Source organism: Stigmatopora argus, chromosome 7 (genome assembly GCF_051989625.1).
Source record: "Stigmatopora argus isolate UIUO_Sarg chromosome 7, RoL_Sarg_1.0, whole genome shotgun sequence".
Classification (NCBI taxonomy): domain Eukaryota; kingdom Metazoa; phylum Chordata; class Actinopteri; order Syngnathiformes; family Syngnathidae; genus Stigmatopora; species Stigmatopora argus.
In genome coordinates this window covers 16148715-16172826 of record NC_135393.1, presented here as the reverse complement: position 1 = coordinate 16172826, position 24112 = coordinate 16148715, and the positions used below count along the sequence as shown (strand labels likewise).

At 41.0% G+C, this 24112-nt stretch overlaps 2 protein-coding genes across 3 annotated transcripts; both read right to left on the bottom strand.

Moving 5' to 3' along the window:
• Positions 1–954: 954 nt before the first annotated feature.
• LOC144076991 (arachidonate 12-lipoxygenase, 12R-type-like) lies at positions 955–10670 on the bottom strand. Of its 2 annotated transcripts, none has more exons than XM_077604411.1 (15): positions 10556–10670; positions 8772–9117; positions 7592–7796; positions 7433–7514; positions 7215–7337; positions 6396–6505; positions 5814–5983; positions 5550–5693; positions 4596–4799; positions 3785–3871; positions 3540–3709; positions 3342–3463; positions 3159–3259; positions 2920–3090; positions 955–2118 (listed from the first exon to the last, which is right to left on the bottom strand). In XM_077604411.1, exons 2-15 carry the CDS (start codon positions 8907–8909, stop codon positions 1939–1941), a joined length of 2007 nt encoding a protein of 668 aa, XP_077460537.1. In that variant the 5' UTR covers positions 8910–9117; positions 10556–10670; the 3' UTR covers positions 955–1938. The 2 variants fall into 2 exon arrangements, with proteins under 2 accessions (XP_077460537.1, XP_077460536.1); XM_077604410.1 differs by lacking the exon at positions 10556–10670 and adding an exon at positions 9199–9393.
• Positions 10671–13440: 2770 nt separating this feature from the next.
• On the bottom strand, positions 13441–24046 carry LOC144076989 (polyunsaturated fatty acid lipoxygenase ALOX15B-like). Its single transcript, XM_077604409.1, has 14 exons — positions 22537–24046; positions 21406–21610; positions 21247–21328; positions 21031–21153; positions 20223–20326; positions 19650–19816; positions 19387–19530; positions 18405–18608; positions 17535–17621; positions 17291–17460; positions 17094–17215; positions 16901–17001; positions 16662–16832; positions 13441–15472 (listed from the first exon to the last, which is right to left on the bottom strand). Exons 1-14 carry the CDS (start codon positions 23101–23103, stop codon positions 15293–15295), a joined length of 2427 nt encoding a protein of 808 aa, XP_077460535.1. The 5' UTR covers positions 23104–24046; the 3' UTR covers positions 13441–15292.
• Between the last annotated feature and the right edge of the window lie 66 nt (positions 24047–24112).

Genomic DNA, 24112 nt, shown 5'->3' with positions numbered 1-24112 from the left:
ACACTCATTGAATCATGTAGTTTTGGTGGAACGCCTCACAACATTGTTCGAGAATAAGGTTTCACAATTGACAGAAACGGTTAGGAAATAAAATTGTTAAAAGAAATGAAGTATTTTAACGACAAGTACTTGTTTTATGAAGACGGTTTACATTTTATGAGAACAAAAGTATTGTACAGTGAACCGTTGTTAATTGTGTCTATTCACGCGATGGAAGAAAAAAAAATAGTCTGCGCCGGAATCACATTTTTAAGGCAAAAAAAACATGACATTTAGCTTGCCGTTGCTGTTTTAAGAAATCCTACAAAGTATTATGTGACTAAAGCAATTGTTTTGCAGGAAAAAAAGAGGCTAAATTGAGAATATGATGATACTATGTTGTTTTTGAAAGGATATAAAAATGATTAGAATGCAAGAATACATGAATTAATTACATGTCCTGAGATGATTCTGCAATTTCACGAGAGGATTTACCGAGAAAAGGTCCATTTTATTCTCATAAAACGGTAAGCTTTTTTTCCTAATTAATTAATAATTTTTACTTAAATGTGTTCAATGTGAGCATGTTATTTTTTGAGTGGTAGCGCATTTCCCCCTTTAACGGTGCAGCTATTTCTATACTTTTGTTGTCAAAGTCACAAACAAACCGGCTTTATTTTTAATGTCCAATCCATTTTTAACAGTCCAAAAGGATTTTTTTCACTATTTAAAAATGTCAACATATTTGGCAGCCATTGACTTTTTCTAAATTGTGTTCCAGTAAATGTACATACTCAATTGCAAGCTTTCTTTGTGTGCTTTAAATATGTAAATTCAGCCATGTTAATTAATCACACACCTAAATTCTTGGTTCATTTTCATTGAAAGCCATGCGTATATTGAATTATTCCACGTCCTCCAAAACACGTAAAACACATTTGTTGCATTGCTCTGATGAAGAAAGGGCACAAGATGTTGGATTGATTTGTTTAATGATTTCTTTTGTTTTTTTTACATTGCGTCATATGCATGTTTACCATATTCCAAAATAGCGCAGAGCAGAATATAAATAAATGTTTGATTGACAGAAATTTCAGTTGGCTTCTTTTACTCAGTCATGTTTTAATATTAAATCATTTTTTTCCATGTAGCAAAGTGAATCAGTAGTCCCAGAAGAAATAGTTTTAGCATCGAATGAATGGTAGTGAAAATAAATCCCAAAACTATATTTCGATATGTTGTATTAACTTATAGTTGGTCTAAATACTAAAAAAAACTTTCCTATGCAAAAGCCGTAATATATATATTTCTTAAAATGCCAATTCTACAATGTTGATGTCTCAAAGGGAAATTGTTCTCAAATAATTTAACATTAAAGCCCCTCAATAATGTAACTAATGTAATATTAGCACTTACGTTATTTATAGTGCTGATTTAAAAAGACTGTCTATAGGAGAAAAAAAATTCAAGTAAAAATCAATGTTAATATGTCTGATGCTAGGTTTTTAGCTGAATTTAAAATGAAGTTACATTTGCTAGGACTTATCTGAAAATCCAGCAACAAGTGTAAATTGTATATTGATTACCAAAGAAAAAAACTCGAGTGTCGTGCGTTCAATAACGCTTAAATGTGGACGATGGGGAAACCAAAATAAAGCAACTCAAGTGAAACTTCCTCTCTAAAACAATTGTATTTTGTCGAGAGAATGAATCCAAGAGGTGACACTTCATTCCTTCGCGGTGGCCACTGCTATTATTAAATCCGATTTTAAATGCATGAGAGTTTTCCACTTGTATTTTCACATCATCCAAACATTTAAATGATAAACAGCTCCGCTATGAACACGTAAAACATTTCCAGAGGAAAATGCAGGTGAAATGTTTGACTAGCATGATGTCAAAAAAAAAAAAAATCCCGTTTCATCATTAGGTCAAATGATCTGAGCACTTTTGGTCATTTTAAATGGCCACGCTGTTCTCCACTTTTTTTGGATCCAGGTAAGTGTAAGGGATTTTCAGATCAGTGTTTCTAGAGACGATTTTGGCGGACAGCTCATCAAGGCTGGTTCGAAAAACCTTCTGCAGCTGACGGGGGCAATCCTCGGTGAATTGCTCCTCTGGGTAATGTCCCAGCGGGACCTGTCCACACCAAGAGTAGCCGTCAATTACGTGCGACTTTTCAACTATTAACAAATTCTCGAAAACGTGGGGATTTTCCTTTTAACTTTACAGACTTCTGAAGGTACTCCCAATTGAAGTAGAAGCTCAGAAAGGAAGCTTTTTATTTTGATTTTTTTAATATACAGGGTGATTGAGAAGTAACTCCCTATTCTCAAGTCCCACTATCACACGTTTTTTTTTAAATTATTTTTTTTACACGCATTAATTGAACGTACCTGTTCAGAGTATTAAAAAAAAAATTGATTAAGTATGTATACGTGTGTATATGTGTACGTATATGTATATACATATGTGTAAATGTGTATGTGTGTGTATGTATATGTATATACATGTGTATATAAATGTATACGTATATGTACGCGTGTGTGTATACATGTGTACGTATATGTATATACATGTGGATATGTATGTGTGTATATATGTGTATGTAAACATGTATGTGTGTGTATATATGTGTACCTATATGTATATACATGTATATACATATGTGTAAATGTGTATGTGTGTATGTCTATGTATATACATGTGTATATGTGTATGTAAATGTATATATGTATGCGTGTGTGTATACATGTGTACGTATATGTATATACATGTGGATATGTATGTGTATATATGTGTATGTCAACATGTATGGGTGTGTATATATATGACTTGAAATTCTACCCTTTCAAGGTAAGAACTAAGGAAAAAAAATTACCGTAACGCAGGATGAGCATTATTTCTACAGATATTTTTCCTGAAATGTGCTTTACTTACAAAGTCTGAAGTCCGCCTGCTGAGCAGCCAGGTGGTGCCCATTCCCTGGCCGGTCACGTCCTTAGTTGGCAAAGTCTGCAACACGGTTTTCTCGGTTGCCTTCCCCTTATCGCTGGGAGGAGGTTGCTGCAAGGTTGAGGGGGCGTTGGGCATCCAGCCGCCATAGTCGTACTGCAAATGGTTTGACTTGAATTCAGACTGGCCGGAATAGAAAGCAAGACTGGTTTATTTGATCTCACCTGTCCGCTGTTTACAGCTGCATGCTGGGCCGAGCAGGTGAAAATCACCATGGTGACAAATTTTATCAGCTCTGGCACAGTGGTGAAACTCTGAGGGATTCCTGGAAGGGAAAAAAAAAGGCATGGCAGAGCTGCTCTCTCTCTGGCGGAACCGTGGAAAAGGCGGCGATCCGGAAAGCTCACCGGATTTTGTATTGGAAAGGAAGCCAAATTCAAAAATGTCCTCGATATACGTCTGGAGCTCCGTGTCTCGCTGGACTTCCTCGTCGCTCTTGTAGTAGTGCTGGATAATCCCCTCCACGAATCTTTGGGGAAAAAATGTGGGTTTAATTGTTTGGAGAGCGAGGATTCTTGTTGGCTTGGAGGCGGATCTTATGGTACTCGTTGATGTAGTCCCACAGCTTTTTTCCATCCTCCCAGTAGTAGAAGTTGGGCGCCTGCTGCATGTCGCGATCGGCAATGCTGTCAGGGAGGCAAAGTGACCTGTAGGTGGTCTCGGACAGCGCTCCCTTGATGATCTTGAACAATGTTTCCCCGCCTGCAGCGGCACTCTGAGACGTGACGAGACCGGTGCTGATTAAACGCGGGTTTTTAAAAGTCACGTTGAGGGGAAAAACTCCACTTACTCTTGACAAGATTGATTTGGGTCCGATTAGCCCGCCTCGAGCTAACACATTTATCTGCATGGTATAGCGAGTGTGGGGTACCAGGAGCTAAAGGAATAGAGAAGGGTGTTAAATGTGCGGGCGTTGGGCCAGAAGTGGCCCGCTAGCGCAGGAGTGGCCAATTTCAGGCCCTCAAAAGCCGCTAACACGGTCTGTTTTCCATATCTCCTTCCTGTAGCACACCTGAATCAAATGATCAACTCATCAGGAAGCTGTCCAGAAGCTTGATGCCGATCACGCTTATTTCATTAATGTGTGTTGCTGGAGGGAGATATGGAAAATAGACCGGATTGCGGCTCTCGAGGACCCGACTTGGCCACCCCTGATGTATAGTAAGACTTTTTCTTAAATAATTGACCATGTATAGTATCCATTAAAATGACCATTTATAGTGAAGCTGAAAGGTGAGAACTTGGAGAATGTGGGAATCGATCCGACTACCTTTTGCATGGTAAGCTAAATTGATGATGAGCTAAGTTCCCACCCACTTCCTTACTATGCCATGGACTGTTTCACTAATTTTCCTACTTGACAAGTGACAACTTGGAGAATGCGGGTATCGATCCGACTACCTTTCGCCTGGTAAGATGGTAAATGAGCACTCTACCATTTGAGCTAGGCCAATATGTGAATATTTAAGAGCAAAAATAAAATTGTCCAGCCCACATGAGATCTAGTTGCCATTAATGTGACCCACGGATCAAACTGAGTTCGAGGGAGGGACCATAAAGTGGGATTTTGACTTTTTTTTTTACCGAAACTTTCCAGTTACCTTGTACAAGGGATGCACCATTGGAAGATTGCGAAGCAGCGACACCGCAAAAACTTCGGCCAGTAGATGAGTGCGCAGTAAATGCGCAATGAGCTGGTGTTCGGCGAAATAGGCGCTCCGCACAAAGATTTTCGCCAACAGCCAGTCGTGATGGGAGTCCGTCGGGAGAAAAATTGGGTTGTCCTCTCCTGGCTTCTGCTTCAGCTAGCGGAGAAGGAATAAAGCACTTTGCTGTCAATAATGCGGCCGTGCCTTTCTAGATCGTATTTGATGAAGCTGTATGAATTACCATATTTTTTGGACTATAAGTCGCCAGCCAATGCTAGTGATTAAAGTAACAAAAGTTAAATGGACAACAACTAGCTAAATAGGTATCTGTTAACATAACAGTTGTTCAGATAACTCTACCCTAAAAAAACAATAGAACAGGCTGTCGGTGTTCAGAAGTATTAGTCGCAACAAAAAGTGATTCATAGTGTGGAAAACTATTTGCAAGGTGAAATTTTTAGTCTGTGAAGAGTAAGGGTGAATTAAAAAAAAAATGAAATCAAATTTGCAGACTTCATATAAAGTCCGTCGGCAAATGGTTGTCACGAAATTGTAGCGGTTGTTGTTGTTCTTGTGGATGCTAACTTTAAAGTCCCATTCTTGTTATTTGCGAAACAAATGTCTTGAGACTTTGTAGCAATATTCCAGTATTTATCGACCCTTAAACTCCATTTTTATATTGCTTTATTTTTGTTGTATCAGGGCTGATGAATGACTTAATGCAAATGGAGGGCACGCAACCTGTATTGTGACACGTAAACGATCAAGATGCTTTCTCTGACCAGAAGACACAAGAAAGCCCAGAAAAGAATCCAATAAGGTGTTAGCACGGTCACGTATGCCAAATCCGACACCAACAAATTTCAAGTTGTCGGAAATCGATGCATTTGAGTCAACTTAAATCACCTGAATTGCAATGGGCACCAGGGTGTCGTCAGGTCTTTTGTGAAGCAGAACGAGGGGCGCCATCAAGTATTGCGGTTTCCCATTGATAATGTTGCCGGGCATCCCATCCAGGTTCTTGAAGTCGCACAGGTATATGTTGCCAAGCTGTTTAGAGAGCAAACAAAATCCACACGCTTTGATCGCAGATGCTACAAGGATCGCGATGGCGAGCTAATGCGCTATTGATATTCTCGACATTGGAAACATCCGGAATAAAAGCCTTACCTCCAACTCCTGATCCAAGTTGGACTTTTTGTTGGGAAAGCAGATCAGGTCATCCGTCACGGGGAAGTTAGCGGGCAGAATTTTGATACGTTGAATCAAATTGGGATTAGTGCCATTTAGAAACTGGTAACCAAACAGCCAATCTTCCTCCCAGTGTTGCTGGACAAAATCTGACAAAAACACGGTGAAGAACGGTTCGGGTTACCACGTCGCCGATTTACGATGTTTCAACTGTTCCGTTCTCTCGGTTGCAAATAAGCTATTGAAAAGCTTAACTTTCCAACCAAATCTCGGCAATAACAGTAAGTACAGCGTCTAATGTTGGATTTGAATGTTAAAGGTTTTGATGTCAATTTAAACTTTAATAGTAAACTCTGAGACATTTGCGAAAATTTGGGTTATGTAGCTAGCGTAGAAACAGAACTCGGTCGTGACTCAAGGACTCCCTGGAATGCGACTACTTCCCACTTGTGTGGCACACACATAAGGAATAGTCTGACCGAAATGGCAAATTGGGGAAGGAACGGTGATATCATTTTAAACAATGTCGGGGAAAACGAAATAAGCATCAAGCCTCTGTACCTGCCACAGGGGTTTCTTTTTCTTTTGGGTTGAACACATCAGCAATAGCGCCAAGATTTTTCCAATTATCATGGTTGTCATTCAGACCCTGAATGCAACGCTGGATATACCTGAGAAACAAAATAGCAGCCTTTTCACAATAAACCAAGATGAGATTAACAAGAACAAATCAGTCAAGACAGTGCTCTGATATTGATGCGTCCTCCCACATCACTCAGCTGTTTCTCATTGTCTCGTTACCCCGTTTATGCATAGCAGCCCTCGGATTTATGTTTGGTCCTCGCTCGATCAGATATTAAGATGTGATAGATAGTTTTTGCATCATTGGAATGAGGTAAAATAAGATGCTTTTTCTCTGGAATATATTGTTCTAATCATTTGTTTCAGATGTAGTGTAATTATTTTCTGTATCAAAAATGAATTTGGTGTTCAAAAAGTTTTTTTTCAAACTTGAGTCTCGAAAAAGAGGGAATCGTCTCATAGTCGGGCCAATACGGTAAGTGTGTTAGATTGGTGTGGAGTTTGCATGTTGTCCCCGGTCCTGCGTGGTTTTTTTTTTCCCCAGGTACTCTGATTTCCACCCACTACCCCAAAACACTCATGCTAAGCTAGCTGGTTGAACACTCGTCATTACCCTAGCTATGAGCGTGAACGATTATCAATTTCCTTGTACCCTGCGATTGGCTAGCAAACAATTCCAGGTGTCGCCCACCGGGTGCCCGTAGTTGGCTTGCATAGGCTCCAGCACCCCCCGCGACCCTTGCCAGGATAAGCGGTATAGTAAATAAATACGGCAAGGTTTGTAAGGCGCTTGCTTACCCTGTGACTGCCGTGAATCCTAACTCGATTAACTTGGTAAGAGAAAACAGAGCCTTCCAGGGCAAGTTAAATGGCCCTTTTGACTTGATGCAGTACGGTAGACCATCGTGATACTGATCCCAGCTGTTGGGGGAGTAAACGGTTAGCATATTTTCAGATAGTGGACACTTGGAATGTAAAAAAAGAACATGTTGGAGACAGTCCTAGGGAAACCTCACTTGTACTTATCGCTGCGCCGGATCATCTCTTGCTTCCTCGCCTCGAGACCCGGAGAGCTGGTGTCGTCAAAGATCTTCAAAGCTGGCGAGAGACAATCGGATGGCACCTGGGTTATTTCTGGGTAGTACGCAGGAAGAGTACCCAGAAGGACACCACACCTTTGCCCTCCCTGAAGGCATGGGTCTCCCCATCACTGATCCAGGAGTAAATGGGGAAGGTGTAGACTTCTTTCTCGGAGCATTTCACCACCACCTTGCTGGCGAACCAATCATCTTTGGGAATAATGTAATAGTTTTGCTTGTCCAGTTCTATCAGGACCAGCTGTCCGAGGGACTTCTGGCAGCAAATGGTCAAAGTAGTCTTCTGTAAAAGAATAAAAGAGGTGCTCGTCAAAATAAAACAGACTGCACAATTTTAAAGAGTAAATTTTGGAAGAACTGAGACTGGAAGGAAGACGAGTCTTGGCGGCGGGGGTATTTTGAAAGAGGTGATCCGTGAGAGGGGGGGCAACAGTTTGCCGCCACGGCATCGGACATGCTAGCGGGTAACTGTTTTTAAATCATGAAAAAGGGGAAAAAGGCTCAAAACGTTATCGAAAAGGCTATCTGGCATTTCAAGGAAGAAGGCTAGTAGAAATGGGGGGCCGAAACCATTGTTGAGAAATGAGACCTTACCAAACCTGAAGTCAACATGAGAGGGACGAAACATAGGACAGAAAATGTCCTCACTCAAAGCGAACGAGAGTGACGTCCGTGCTGTAGCACATTATTACCACAATTAAATGTACTATTTAGCAATCCTAAACAGTCGAAAGCAGCAAGAGGGGAAAATAAGAAAATGAATAAACCTGCCTTTTTTTTTACTTTTTCCTACCTGTATTTTCCTCTACCAGCAACAACCTAATGTACCTTGCACCAAGTATAAAGAATGAACGGATGAAAAAATAAGAACTCAAATTTAGTTTGTATGGATGTATATACATGATTATATAAAGGGCAATTTCCCCATTAAAATCAAATGGATATATTGTTTCATATTTGCCAGCCGAGAATTGAAATACTAATCATCATGAAAAGTAGATGTAAAGCATAAAAAAATAAGTACTAATCTAAAAAATCAATACATCTTCCATTTCTGTTTTCCTGCCCATTTCCCCCCCCAAAAAATAAATAAATAACAATAAATCTTCCATTTCTGTTTACCTGCCCATTTTTCTTGTTAAAAATCAATAAATCTTACATTTTGGTTTTCCTGCCCACTTGTTTTTCGGAACAATGAATGATTCTTTTAACATAGTTTCGAGACCAATCAAAAATAAGACAACATTTTCATTCTTACCCAGCAACTGATGAGGGTGAAACTGGCCAAGGTGCGGCAACTCTCGCCCTCGGTGCCCACTAATTTAATGTAGACAGGGTTGATGCTGTTAGCGAAGACCCGATTGCCGGTATAGATGACCACCTGATAATTCACCATGGTTCTTTCTCAACGCTTCCAACGCTTTCAAACGGCCAATCGCCCACAACCGTTATTTATATGGTGCATGCTCATTTGTGGGCATGTATGTGCAATGGTGTCCACTGCACCCTTCCCAAGAAAGGTGAGCACCACGTTCCCCTCAGGGTGTATTTTACAGAATTCCATAGATGGGACTTCACTGGGATACAGCCCGTAGTCATTTTCTCTGGAAAAAAAGCAAAAAAAAGTGCAAATCAGGCATGGGTGGTGGCCAGAAGCCAGAATTGTTACCAGAAACTATGTATACCAAGGCCTGATTCTTCGGCCGTGTACTTTTACTGATGTTATATCCAAGAAAATTAATCGTTTTGCGCTGTCTTGTGGTCATTCTGCCTCTGGTCTGGATTGTGTGGTCAAATCTCTCTCGGGACTCACTTCTTTAATTTCGTATTGCGACTCGTGCGACGAGAGTCCACTCCTGCTTTCCATTGAGTCATGCTATACCCTTGCTGGAAATCTTACTTCTGAAACACTGTCGATTTCAACTATGCAGAGGGAAAACCGTAAAATAAATTATTGTTATTGTACAATTTCAATCGTCAAGCAAGATTCCATCATTTAAATAGTGAGTCAAAACTGGTGATTGGGACTTGATTCGTAATGTTCTTGGTGAAGAGGAGTTAATAGGCAATAAATTGTCCCCCTTAAAAAGAATGCAACCCCTCCCAAAAAGTTATTTTAAATGTTCAGAAACCCAGTGTTGGAAATTTTTTAAAAAGGTCATCCATGTCATTTTTTTCGAAATTATAGGAGACTTATTGTACTGATACTTTTTCCCCCCAGCAGTTTTACTTATGGTTCAGCATTATCGTGGGTCGTGGATCTAATCATTTTTATGGATCATAGCCAAATATCTACTGAATTACGCAATTTTCGGCAGTTTCAGTGGAATCGATTGCGAGAAAAGGGTCAAATCGAGAATTTCCCGAGTATCAGCTTGAAAGATTCACCTAGGCAAGGTGTGCCGCTACCGTTTTCCCAGCCAGAAAACAATTGGGTTACGCAACGATACATCACTAAAGAACAAATGTAGTTCAAATGTGATGTAAAATTCTTTCAGATAACACAAACAGAACAGTGCAGTTAGCGTTATTTGACCTTTTACCAATCATGAAGGAACGATGTATCAAGATACAACAACAAAAAAATGCTCGTGTTCTGTCAGAAAATGACAGGGTGACACAAAAACACCAACATTCTAAAAAGCTCTTTGTGCTTTGTGTTTTCTTGAATAGCATTTCGTGGATAAATATTTTTTCAGTGGAAACAATGTGAGGAAAAGTTTTATCGGTCTTAAGGTGATAGTGACAATGCGTTATGGTGCGAAGATTGGAAACATGCCAACATTTTCCGGGGAAAACCGTCAGCAGCCTGTTCGATAAAATCTGGAATACAGGTTTTATCGTGTATAGCTTGGCCAATGCAACTGAATGTCTATTTGTCTCCATTTTAAACACGAGAAGTAGAAATATTTATCTTTCCTTACGCTGTGTTCCTGCCTGGTAACAGTTAGATGAGTCCTGACCAGATGGTTCAATATTTTGTAGCTGAGTAGCGTATCTAAAAAAAAGAGCAGAATATCCAGGCTTTTTCAATGGACTAACCACTTGGGTCATATTTGAGGGGAAGGAACAGTTAATAGTCCGGTGGGCTTCAGCTTGTTGATGCCTCCATCCAGTATGCAAACCCGTGGGAATTTCACCTTTACAAGGTGTGCAGCAAACTAGGTGTTAGGTTTATCCTTAGGTATTTCCAAACTCAGTTTTCAATAAAAAAGGCATCTGTAGTCACATCTCCATTTAATTCTTGCAAGAAGAGAATACATCCACCCGCTCGTCCGGTCAAGATCATTCTAACAACTCGAAGTCCGTCTCGCTAATTTATTCATAAGATTTTAACGCCATGCCCCACAGAAGTCTAAACATTCGTAGAGTCTCACAACAATTTTGTACAGTTCTCAAAACAATTGTAGGTCTTGTCGAATCTTCCTAGGAGAGTTTCGATGCAAACCCTCCAGTGAAGAGCCATAAACAGTCCTCAGTTCCCAAGAGCACCTGTTGTGAGCCCTCTCCATGCCCAAGGCCATTCCCTGTCCTCTTGATGTGAACCACAGTCCTTACTTTAGCAAGAGATGCATTAAAATGGCTTTTATTAATGCCAATAACTCTAACATAAAAGCACAGCGATCAACACATATATATATATATATTGTTTAATATTGTTACACATTTAGGATGAGCATTACTATTCCTAATAAGCAAATATATTGATTAATATTGTAAGCATGTTTGTAATAAGGATTTATAATCCTAAATAAGCATTGCAAACACATTTATAATAATGATTACTCCAACACTAGGAAGTAACACAAAAAATGTCTTCAACATACATTGCGAGAGCACATTGAACTAGACTGACTGAAAGTGATGAAATGTCGGCTCAGTGAAACTGCTAATGGCCATTGTTGGCTTTTATTGATGTTGTTTTACCTTGTTTTCTCGCCGGTCTTTTGGTCGTCGGTCTTTTGGTTGCCGGTCTTGTGGGCGCCCGGACCGCAACAACGGGCGACCAAAAGACCAGCGACCAAAAGACCAGCGACCAAAAGACCAGCGACCAAAAGACGGCGACCAAAAGACCGGCACCCATTAAATAGTTTTTGAGGGTTGGATTGATTCGTTGAAGGCGCTACGAGAAAATGCACGGACCACCACTGACATACATATATACACATAAACGTGTGTCTGTGTGTGTGTATGTATGTGTGTATGTATGTATGTTCCATGATGTAGCGAGACAAAAACAAAAAAGCTTGTGTTCTGTCAGAAAATGACAGGGTGACACAAAAACAGCAACATTCTAAAAAAATGTCTTCAACATACCGTATTTTCCCGACTATATAACGCATCGCATTTAAAGGCGCAGTCTCAGTAACTAGTGCTATTTCTGTATTTGACACACACAGGACGCACCGCTTTTAAAGGGGCACCGCTCCGCATTACCACTAGATAGTGCTGCGCTAAAGGGAATGTCAACAAAACAGTCAGATAGGTCAGCCAAACTTTATTAATAGATTACAAATCAGCTTTCTGACAACTCCATTCACTCCCAACATGAATAAACAAGTTTTTTTTAATATTTTCTCAGAGGTTAAAGTATTAGTATTTTCGTGACACAGCAATAGCATAATAATTCATGTTGAACAGGTGGGCAACTCACCAAAGTCGTCATTAATCGAGTCAGTAATTTCTGTCTTCCTGAAAGCTCGGACCACAGTTGAAACTTCCACTGGGATGGCGACGAACATAGAATTAATGTGTTACATCGAGCTCAACTGAAATGCAACGCCGTTTTATATATCTCAGCATTCACCGCGCACCGGAAATAGAGTCTGGGGCTGCTTGCCGTAGTTGCCAGAGCTGTTGCGGCTCAATATTTATCCATATATATATAGTTCGCAGTCTAGCTTCAAATGCTCCGTTGACGCCAACATCTAGCAGCAGTTCTTTTGTAAATCCAGCCGGAATGACAGCGAGCACCAAATTAGTGTGCTCGCGTCATACTGGGTGTATTGACAAAAGAACTATATCCCAGCAGTCACTGCGCAGTACTTTTTCTACGGGGAAAATAGTAGAGTCGGGGGCTGAATTAAGACATTTAAGTGCGCCTTTTAGTCGTGATAATACGGTACATTGCAAGAGCACATAAACTGTCCTGACTGAAACTGATGAAAGCAAGATGCCCACGAAGAATGTCATCTTGTCATTGAAAGATACAATTGTAAGATGACAAAGTCTCTTTGCAATTGCTTGTTCATATTCTATCAGTTTTTTGTAAGTATAAACGCATCGTTCAGACAAACTCCCTGTGAATGGTTGACATGTCAGCATAAACACTTAACTGTCTGACACTGATTAATCAATGTTTGCCCTGTGACTAGGTTGACATGTCAGCACAAATACTTAACTGTCTGACACTGATTAATCAATCTTTGCCCTGCTAATGACTAAATGTATCAGTCCAAAGTCCTGCCGACAACTGTCTGTTTCTCCTGTATATAAGACTCACCCACTGTTCATTCGGAGAGTTGCAGAGGAACAGAGCGTGCGTTCACGCTGATCGAGCTCTCTCCCCATCCTGCAGTCTGGTAATAAACCTATTTCCTTTAAATTGGTTTTACTCTTTCTGTGCCTGTTCCTGAAGTTGTTTTACAGACCCAACATACTTTGGTGCCAAAAATCCCGGGACCCAACAAGCCAACAATTGCCGGAGCAGCAAAATAAAGACTGTCGACAGCATCCTCCATTCCTCCATTGAAAGGGTCAACCCGACGGACGTTCCCTCGCCGCTCCGGTGATTTGGTGACGGGTCCCTCTGAACCAGGGCAGGTTTGGAACGAGAAAGATCGTGAGTTCACCCTTTGCTTTCTGTCTCCGTGACGTGTGATAATTTGAATGAGTATTATTACTGCGGTAGTGTTGAATGTTCGAGGTCTGGGACTGATAGGTTTATTGTTAGGTATACTTTAATCAAAACAGTAAGACATCATTGACATACTCTAGCTACAAACTTGCAAGGAGAATCCGTCCAGACTTCGTCCTCGTCCCAGATGATTCTGAAGAAACGGCATCCTCCTGTCCATTTAGTTGCGCATAATTCAAAACATCTAAGGTAATCTGATTCAAACAATTGCATAAGCTAACTGAATAACACCATTGAGGTAAAAAAAACAACTGCCACAACAATTGCATATCAGGTCGGAAACCAAAAACACCTGCGTAAGAATTTGCACAAGTCAGCAAACAATTTCATATAAGGTAAACAGAGCGACAGTACTTTTTAAACAATATGCGAGTATTTTCGGAAGTTGATTTGATTATCGCCATCTGCCGGAATCCAAGTCAAAGCAATTTAAGAGTCCTTCGTAGATCTTCATTGCAAACTCAGATCAACAGTCCTCCTGGAACATGGTGTCTTGAAAACAATTAAATCGCCTCGAAAACAGCTGTGGGGGGAAATGTCCTCGAACTTGCTCGGTCCCAACTTAAAATATAGCCCAAATTAAAATACAGCTTCATTACCTATTAATGATTAATGAACATATAATAACATCCCAGAATAACCCCAACAAAGACCAAGGTACGTAGAACATAAATGTTCGAAGGTCTGGGACCGACGTACGTAGAACATAAATGTTTGAGGTCTGGGACTAACGTAGGTAGAACAAGAATAGAGTCAGGGACTCCGCTAAGAGACAAAGTCAGGGACATGAAGAAAAGATCATTGCAAGTGCATCAAAAAGAAAGTGGGAAAATCAGCTGATGGTGTGCGGAGAGTTGACTTGAGCTGAGTAGAGTGGAGTTAAAATATGTTGTGTGTTGCGGCAGAAAATGGCTCTTATCTTAAGTAAACATCGTCTCGTTGGTGGGGGTGAGACCAGTCAATACGAATTCAATAGGAATTCAGCAAGTAAATTTAGCTATCCTTGGGTGGGTTAGCAATATGAGGGTAATTCGCGAATTAGACATTAAGTATTAGGAATTATTTGGTTGTTAATGATATCAAACATGAAAATAAAAATGCAGAAATGGCATTCATCCAAATTATTAGGTAAATTGTACCTGGCTGGTTTAGTTAAAATAATTAATTTAGGATAGGCATGATTTCCCTAGGACGGAAGAGGCATGAAGTGTTTTCAGTGCACGGAAAACATTTCTTGTTTTGTCCTGAGCAGGTGAAATATGCTTTGGCGTGAGTCATATTAATGATTATTAGAATATTACGGATTGCATAAGTATCGAACAATTGATGTCAACCAAATGACAATTAAAAATCAGTGTTAATATGTTTGATGCTAGGCTTTAGCAGAATTTAAAATGAAGTTACATTTGCTAAACCTAATCTGAAAATCCAGCAACAAGTGTAAATTGTATATTGAATACCAAAGAAAAAAACTCGTGTTGTGCGTTCAGTGACGCTTAAATGTGGACGATGGGGAAACCAAATTAAAGCAACTCAAGTGAAACTCCCTCTCTAAAACAATTGTATTTTGATGAGAGAATGAATCCAAGAGGTGACACTTCATTCCTTCTCGGTGGTCACTGCTATTATTAAATCCGATTTTAAATGCATGAGAGTTTTCCACTTGTATTTTCACATCATTCAAACATTTAAATGATAAACAGCTCCACTATGAACAGGTAAAACAATTCCAGAGGAAAATGCAGGTGAAATGTTTGACTAGCATGATGTCTGATTTGAGTATAAATCAGAGTAATGAAATCCCCCCCCAAAAAAGTTCAGTTTCATCATTCGGTCAAATGATCTGAGCAATTTTGGTCATTTTAAATGGCCACGCTGTTCTCCACTTTACTTGGATTCAGGTAAGTGTAAGGGATTTTCAGATCGGTGTTTCTAGAGACGATTTTGGCGGACAGCTCATCAAGGCTGGTTCGAAAAACCTTCTGCAGCCGACGGGGGGTATTCTCGGTGAAATGCTCCTCTGGGTAATCTCCCAGGCGGACCTGTCCACACCAAAAGTAGCCGTCAATTACGTGCGACTTTTCTGCTATTAACAAATTCTCGAAAACGTGGTGATTTTCCTTTTAACTTTACAGACTTCTTAGAGTACTCCCAATTGAAGTAGAAGCTCAGGAAGGAAGCTTTATATTTCTTTATATTTTTTAATATACAGGGTGATTGAGAAGTAACTCTCTATTCTGAAGTCCCACTATCACGTTTTTTACACGCATTAATTGAACGTACCTGTTCAGAGTATTACAAAAATATGTTTGTATGTAAAATATAGTATGTATACATAAGCATGTGTATATGTATGTGTATATAAATGTGTATATGTGTGTATATATGTGTATGTATATGTATATACATGTGTATATGCAAGTGTGTGCGTATATATGTTTATGTAAATGTATGTGCGCGTATATGTATATACATGTGTATATGTATGTGTATGTAAATGTGTATAAGGATGTGTATGTAAATGTGTATATGTATGTGTGTAAATATGTGTACGTATATGTATATACATGTGTATATGTGTATGTATATATGTGTGTATGTGTGTATATATGTGTATGTAAATGTGTGTGTTTGTATATGTGTATACATGTGTATATGCATGTGTGTATATGTATGTGTGTATATATGTGTACATGTATGTATATACATGTGTATCTGTGTGTATGTAAATGTGTATATATGTGTAGGTAAATTCATGTGTATATAAGTGTACATATATGTATATACATGTGTATATGTGTATATATATTTCATGCAACATGCTTATTTACTTATTTATTACCTATTTATTTATGTCTAAAATGTCTTCTGTGTCTGTTTTCTCACCTTCTTGCTACTGTGACATTGAAATTTTCCAAATATGGGATGAATAAAGTAATGTAATCTAAGACTCACACACACCCATAACTATTGTGAACTTAATGTCATTTACCTGGTTTGCTTAGCCAACATTGAAATGGGATTAAAACTGTCTTTTTTTAGTGCTTTTTAGTTCATTTTATGAAGAGAAGGACTATGGTTGAAGCCCAGTCAAGTCGACCTAACCGATTCAGCCATGTAGACTTAAAATTCTACCCTTCCAAGGAAGGAAACTAAGGAAAAAATAATAAACCTAACACTGGATGAGCATTTTTTTTCAACAGATATTTTTCTGAAATTAGCTTCACTTACAAAGTCTGAAGACTGTTTGCTGAGCAGCCAGGTGGTGGCTATTCCCTGGGCGGTCACGTTGATAGGTGGCAAAGTCTGCAACATGGTGGTCTTGGTTGCCTTCCACTTTTCGCTGGGGGGAGGTTGTTGCAAGGTTGAGGGGGTGTTGGGCATCCAGCCACCATAGTCGAACTGCAAATGGTTTGACTTGAATTCAGACTGGCCGGAATAGAAAGCAAGACTGGTTTATTTGATCTCACCTGTCCGCTGTTTACAGCTGCATGCTGGGCCGAGCAGGTGAAAATCACCATGGTGACAAATTTTATCAGATCTGACACAGTGGTGAATTTATCAGGGATTCCTGGAAGGGGGGGAGATATGGCGGAGCTGCTCTCTCTCTGTCTCTCTCTCTCTGGCAGAACCGTGGGAAAGGCGGCGATCCGGAAAGCTCACCGGATTCTGGATTGGAAAGGAAGCCGAATTTAAAAATCTCCCCGATCCACGTCTGGAGCTCAGTGTCTCGCTGGACTTCCTTGTCGCTCTTGTAGTAGTGCAGGATAATCCCCTGCACGAATCTTTGGGGAAAAATGTGGGTTTAATTGTTTGGAGAGCGAGGCTTCTCCTTGGCTTGGAGGCGGATCTTTTGGTACTTGTAGATGATCTCCCACAGCCGAACTCCATCCTGCTTGTAGTAGAAGTTGGGCACATCCTCCATGTCGCGATCGGTAATGCTGTCAGGGAGGCAAAGCGACCTGTAGGTGGTCTTGGACAGTGATCGCTCCAAGATCTTGAACAATGCTTCCCCGCCTGAAGCGGCAATCTGAGACGTGACGAGACCAGTGCTGACGTAAACGCGGGTTCTTAAGTCACATTGAGGGGAAAAACTCCACTTACGTCTGTAAAGACTGATTTGGGTCCGATTAGCCTGTCTCGAGCTAACTCATTTATCTGCAGGGTATAGCGAGTGTGGGGTACCAGGAGCTAAAGGGATAGAGAAGGGTGTCAAATGTGCGGGCGTTGGGCCAGAAGTGGCCCGCTAGCGCAGGAGTGGCCAATTTCAGGCCCCCGAAAGCCGCTAACACGGTCTGTTTTCCATATCTCCTTCCTGTAGCACACCTGAATCAAATGATCAACTCATCAGCAAGCTGTCCAGAAGCTTAATGCCGATCACGATAATTTGATTCATGTGTGTTGCTGGAGGGAGAAATGTAAAATAGACCGGATTGCGGCTCTCTAGGACCGGACTTGGCCACCTCTGATGTATAGTAAGACTTTTTCTTCAAAAAATGACCATGTATAGTAAAGCTTTTTTTCATAAAAATGACCACGTAAAGTAAGGCTTTTTTTCTTCAAAAAATGACCATGTATATATAGTAAAGCTTTCTTTTAAAATACCCATGTAGAGCTAGTTTTTTCCCCATAAAAATGACCATGTATAGTAAAGCTGAAAGGTGAGAACTTGGGAGAATGCGGGAATCGAGCCGACTACCTTTTGCATGGTAAGCTAAGTTGATGATGAGCTCAGTGAAACTTTGAGGATGCAGTAATCAATCCATTTACCTTTTGCATGGTAAGATGGTAAGTGAGCATTCTACCATTTGAGCTAGGCCAATAAGTTAATTTTAAGGGAAAAAATAAAATGGTCCAGCCCACATGAGATCTAGTTGCCATTAATGTGATCCGCGAATACAACTGAGTTCGAGGGAAGGACCATAAAGTGAGATTTTAACTTTTTTTTTTTTTTTACCGAAACGTTCCAGTTACCTTGTACAAGGGATGCACCATTGGAAGATTGCGAAGCAGCGACACTGCAAAAACTTCGGCCAGTAGATGAGTGCGCAGTAAATGCGCATTGAGCTGGTGTTCGGCGAAATAGGCGCTCCGCACAAAGATTTTCGCCAACAGCCAGTCGTGATGGGAGTCCGACGGGAGAAAAATTGGGTTGTCCTCTCCCGGCTTCTGCTTCAGCTAGCGGAGAAGGAATAAAGCACTTTGCTGTCAATAATGCGGCCGTGCCTTTCTAGATCGTATTTGATGAAGCTGTCTGAATTACCATATTTTTTGGACTATAAGTCGCCAGCTAATGCTAGTGATTAAAGTAACAAAAGTAAAATGGACAACAACTAGCTAAATAAGTATCTGTTAGCATAACAGTTGTTCAGATAACTCTACCCTAAAAAAAAACCCAATAGAACAGGCTGTCGGTGTTCAGAAGTATTAGTTGCAGCAAAAAAGTCTGATTCATAGTGTGGAAAACTATTTGCAAGGTGAAATTTTTAGTCTGTGAAGAGTAAGGGTGAATTTAAAAAAATAAATGAAATAAAATGAAATCAAATTTGCAGACTTCATATAAAGTCTGTCGGCAAATGGTTGTCACAAAATTGTTTCCAGTCGCGGTTGTTGTTGTTCTTGTGGATGCTAACTTTAAAGTCCCATTCTTGTTACTTGCGAAACAAAGGTCTTGAGACTTTGTAGCAATAGGCCAGTATCTATCGACCCTTGAACTCCATTTTCATATTGCTTTATTTTTGTTGTATCAGGGCTGATGAATGACTGACTTAATGCGAATGGAGGGCACGCAACCTGTATTGTGACACGTAAACGATCAAGACGCTTTCTCTGATCAGAAGACGCAAGGAAGCCCAGAAAAGAATCCAACAAGGTTAGCACGGTCACGTATGCCAAATCCAACACCAACAAATTTCAAGTTATCGGAAATTGATGCATTTGAGTCAACTTCAATGACCTGAATTGCGATCGGCATCAGGGTGTCGTCAGGTCTTTTGTGAAGCAGAACGAGGGGCGCCATCAAGTATTGCTGAACCCCTTCGACAATGTTGGCGCGCATCCCATCCAGGTTCTCAAAGTTGCACAGGTATATGTTGCCATGCTGTTTAGAGAGCAAACAAATCCACGTGCTTTGATCGCAGATGCTACAAGGATCGCGATGTTGAGCTAATGCGCTATTGATATTCTCGACATTGGAAACATCCGGAATAAAAGCCTTACCTTCAACTCCTGATCCAAGTTGGAATTGTTGGGAAAGCAGATCAGGTCATCCGTCACGGGGAAGTTAGCGGGCAGAGTTTTGATACGTTGAATCAAATTGGGATTAGTGCCATTGAGAAACTGGTAACCAAACAGCCAATCTTTCTCCCAGTGTTTCTGGACAAATTCTGACAAAAACAGAGTGAAGAACGCTTCCACGTCACCGATTTACGATGTTTACACTGTTCCGTTCTCTCGGTTGCAAATAAGCTATTGAAAAGCTTAACTTTCCGACCGAATTTCGGCAATAACAGTAAGTACAGCATCTAATGTTGGATTTGAATGTTAAAGGGTTTTGATGTCAATTTAAACTTTAATAGTGAACTCTGAGACATTTGCGGAAATTCGGGTTACGTCGCTAGCGTACGAACAGAACTAGGTCGTGACTCAAGGACTCCCTGGAATGCGACTACTTCCCACTTGTGTGGCACACACATAAGGAATAGTCTGACCGAAATGGCAAATTGGGGAAGGAACGGTGATATCATTTTAAACAATGTCGAGGAAAACGAAAGAAGCATTAAGCCTCTGTACTTGACACGAAGGTGTCTTTGTTGTTGAACACAGCGTTGATTTGGGCAAGATCTTCCCAATTTTCATGGTTTATCATCAGACCCTTCAAGCCAAGCTCGATCAACCTGAGAAACAAAATAGCAGCCTTTTCACAATAAACCAAGATGAGATTAACAAGAACAAATCAGGCAAGGCAGCGCTCCGATATTGATGCTGCCTCCCACATCACCCAGTTGGTCCTCATTGTCTCGTTACCCCGTTTGTCCATGGCAGCCCTTGGTTTTTGTTTGGTCCTCGCTCATTCAGATATTATGATGTGATAGATAGTTTTTGCATCTTTGGAATGAGGCAAAATAACATGTTTTTTTCTCTGGAATATATTGTTCTAATCATTTTTTCAGATGTAGTGTAACTATTTTCTGTATCAAAAAAGAATTTGGTGTTCAAAAAGTTTTTTTTTCCAAACTTGAGTCTCAAAAAAGAGGGGATCGTCTTATATTCGGGGCAATACGGTAAGTGTGTTAGATTGGTGTGGAGTTGCATGTTGTCCCCGGACCTCCGTGGGTTTTCTTAGGGTACTCCAATTTCCACCCACACCCCCAAAACACTCACACGAAGCTAACTGGTTGAACACTCGTCATTGCCCTAGCTATGAGCATGAACGATTATCCGTTTCCTTGTACCCTGCGATTGGCTAGCAACCAATTCCAGGTGTCCACCACCGGGTGCCCGTAGTTGGCTTGCATAGGCTCCAGCACCCCCCGCGACCTTTGCCAGGATAAGCGGTATAGAAAATAAATACGGTAAGGTTTGTAAGGCGCTTGCTTACCCCGTGGAAAACGTGTATACAAAATCGAAAGCCTTGGTATGAGAGAACTGAGCCTTATAGGGCAAGTCATTTGGCCCATCTGCCTTGATGGAGTACGGTATTCCATCGTGAGACAGATCCCAGCTGTTGGGTGACAAAACGGTTAGCATATTTTCAGATTTGACACTAGAAATGTAAGAAAAGAACATGTTGGAGACAGTCCTAGTGAAACCTCACTTGTAGATGATGCTGCGCTTGCTCATCTCTCTCCTCCTCACCTCCCGACCCGAAGAGCTGGTGTCGTCAAAGATCCTCAAAGCTGGAGAGAGACAATTGGATGGCTTCTGGGTTATTTCTGGGTAGTGCCCAGGAGGAGTACCTAGAAGGACACCACACCTTTGCCCTCCCTGAAGGCATGGGTCTCCCCATCACTGATCCAGGAGTAAATGGGGAAGGTGTAGACTTCTTTCTCGGAGCGTTTCACCATCACCTTGCTGGCGAACCAATCATCTTTGGGAAGAATGTAATAGTTTTGCTTGTCCAGCTCTATCAGGACCAGCTGTCCGAGGGACTTGGGGCAGGAAATGGTCAAAGTAGTCTCCTGTAAAAGAATAAAAGAGGTGCCCGTCAAAATAAAACATGGACTGCACAATTTTAAAGAGTCAATTTTGGAAGAACTGAGACTGGAAGGAAGACGAGTCTAGGCGGCGGGGGTATTTTGAAAGAGGTGATCCGTGAGAGGGGGGCAACAGGTCGCTGCCATGGCATCAGACATGCTAGCGGGGAACTGTTTAAATCATGAAAAAGGGGAAAAAAGGCTCAAAACGTTATCGAAAAGGCTATCTGGCATTTCAAGAAAGACGGCCAGTAGAAATTGGGGCAGAAACCATTGTTGAGAAATGAGACCTTACCAAACCTGAAGTCAACATGGGAGGGACAAAACATAGAACAGAAAATGTCCTCACTCAAAGCGAACGAGAGTAACGTCCGCACTGTAGCACATTATTACCACAACTAAATTCACTATGTAGCAATCCTAAACAGTCTAAAGCAGCAAAAGGGGAAAATAAGAAAACCTGTCCCTCTACTCTAATTTAGTTTGTAAACATTTACATTCATGATTACAACATATTTGCCTTCTGCAAAATGAATAAACCAGCCTTTTTTGTTTTTGTTTTTCCTGCCTGTATTTTGCTCTACCGGCAACAACCTAATGTACATTGCACCAAGTATAAAGAATGAACGGATGAAATAAATAAATAAATCAAACGGATATATTCTTTCATATTTGCCAGCCGAGAATTGAAATACTAATCATCATGAAAAGGAGATGTAAAGCATAAAAAATAAGTACTAATCTGAAAAATCAATACATCTTCCATTTCTGTTTTCCTGCCCATTCCCCCCCAAAAAATCAATAAATCTTACATTTCGGTTTTCCTGCCCACTTGTTCTTCAGAACAATGAATGATTCTTTTAACATAGTTTGGCGACCACTCAAAAATAAGACAACATTTTCATTCTTACCCAGCCACCGAGGTTGATGAAAGATCTGAGCCAGACGCGTTCACTCTTGCCTTCGGTGCCCACTAGCTTAATGTAGACAGGGTTGATGGTGCTAGAGTATGTCTGATCGCCGGTGTAGACAGTCACATGATATTCCACCATGGTTCTTTCTTGCATATGACGAGGACCGCTGACACGGGAACACGCTTCTTCTTTCAAACGGCCAATTGCCCACAACCTTAATTTATACTGTGCATGCTTATTTGTGGGAAGTACTTGTAGCAGGTTTTGCTTGGCGTGTCTATGCAATGGTGTCCACTGCAGCTTTCCCAAGAAAGGTGAGCACCACATTCCCCTAGGGGCATATTTAACAGAATTCCATAGATGTGACTTCACTGGGACACGAAGACTAAAGAAATAATCCTGGACTTTCGCAAACGCAGCACAAATCTGGCCCCACTCCTCATAAATGAAGTATGCGTAGACAGGGTCCAGTCCTTCAAATTCCTGAGGGTCCACGTCACGGACAAGCTCTCCTGGTCTACCAACGCCACGGCAGTGGTGAAGAAGGGCCAGAAGTGATTCCATTTCCTCAGGGTACTCAGGAGGAACAACTTGGACACTAAGCTTCTGGTAACCTTCTATAGAGCCACTGTGGAGATTATTCTGGCATACTGCATTACAGTGTGGTACGCTGGAAGCACGGCAGCTGACAAAAAGGCCATGCAGAGAGTGATAAACACTGCCCAGAAGATCGTCGGCTGCTCTCTGCCCTCACTGGAAGACATTGCCAGCCCTCGTTACCTCAGCAGAACATTGTCGGGGACCCATACCACCCTGGTCACAACCTGTTCCAGCTGCTGCCCTCTGGCAGACGCTACAGGTCTCACAAAGTACTGACAAATAGGCTTAAGGACAGTTTTTTCCCACAGCCATCAGGACTCTGAACTTGCGGTAGCACAACACACAATCCCTTCTGTGCAATAACTTCGGAGTCAGGTAACATGAAAGACGTTGGGCGTTGATCTGCCTCCTGCTGGCTGATTGAAGGTAAGTGAGAAGATAGTGAGGAGGTAAGTGATCCAGGATGGCGGCACGCACGGGCGCAGCTGGCTCTTGCTCTCCAGTTTGGTGTTTTATTTCCTCAGTCTTGTTGTTGTTTGCTAACATCTGCGAGGAAAACTTTTTTCTACAGTCGCCAGGATTTGGTTGCTCTCGGGAGGAGATGCAACATATCCATCACAGCAGATTGCCAATCTGCAATGTCCCCGAGGACATCTCGAGACCACCGGGATCTCCGTGGATAGTAATAATATCCTATATTGGGCAATTTTTTAGTATTTACCTTAACAGGATGTGATTCTTATATTTTTATATTACTTATTTTTGGCCTTTTGCCGGGAAAGCGCACTTTGTGGAGTAGCACCACCAATTTCGTCATACGCTGCTGTGTATGATGACAATAGGCTTTTGATGATTCGATGATGATGATAAAGCCTATGTCTGAACATACAGCCCGTAGTCATTTTCTCTGGAAAATAAAGCAAAAAAGTTGCATGGCACACATACGTACATACGTACGTACGTATGTGTGCCA

What these genes read in the sequence shown, in the direction of transcription:
- LOC144076989 (XM_077604409.1), bottom strand. Translation starts at nt 23,103, where the DNA reads ATGGAATCACTTCTGGCCCTTCTTCACCACTGCCGTGGCGTTGGTAGA. An exon ending in GTATACACGTTTTCCACGGG is followed by an intron (nt 20,327 to 21,030) that starts GTAAGCAAGCGC and finishes TTTGTTTCTCAG; the next exon opens with GTTGATCGAGCTTGGCTTGA. An exon ending in CCTTTCCAATCCAGAATCCG is followed by an intron (nt 17,002 to 17,093) that starts GTGAGCTTTCCG and finishes CCCCCCTTCCAG; the next exon opens with GAATCCCTGATAAATTCACC.
- LOC144076991 (XM_077604411.1), bottom strand. Translation starts at nt 8,909, where the DNA reads ATGGTGAATTATCAGGTGGTCATCTATACCGGCAATCGGGTCTTCGCT. An exon ending in TGGTGCCCATTGCAATTCAG is followed by an intron (nt 4,800 to 5,549) that starts GTGATTTAAGTT and finishes CTTCTCCGCTAG; the next exon opens with CTGAAGCAGAAGCCAGGAGA. An exon ending in CCAAATCAATCTTGTCAAGA is followed by an intron (nt 3,710 to 3,784) that starts GTAAGTGGAGTT and finishes GTCACGTCTCAG; the next exon opens with AGTGCCGCTGCAGGCGGGGA.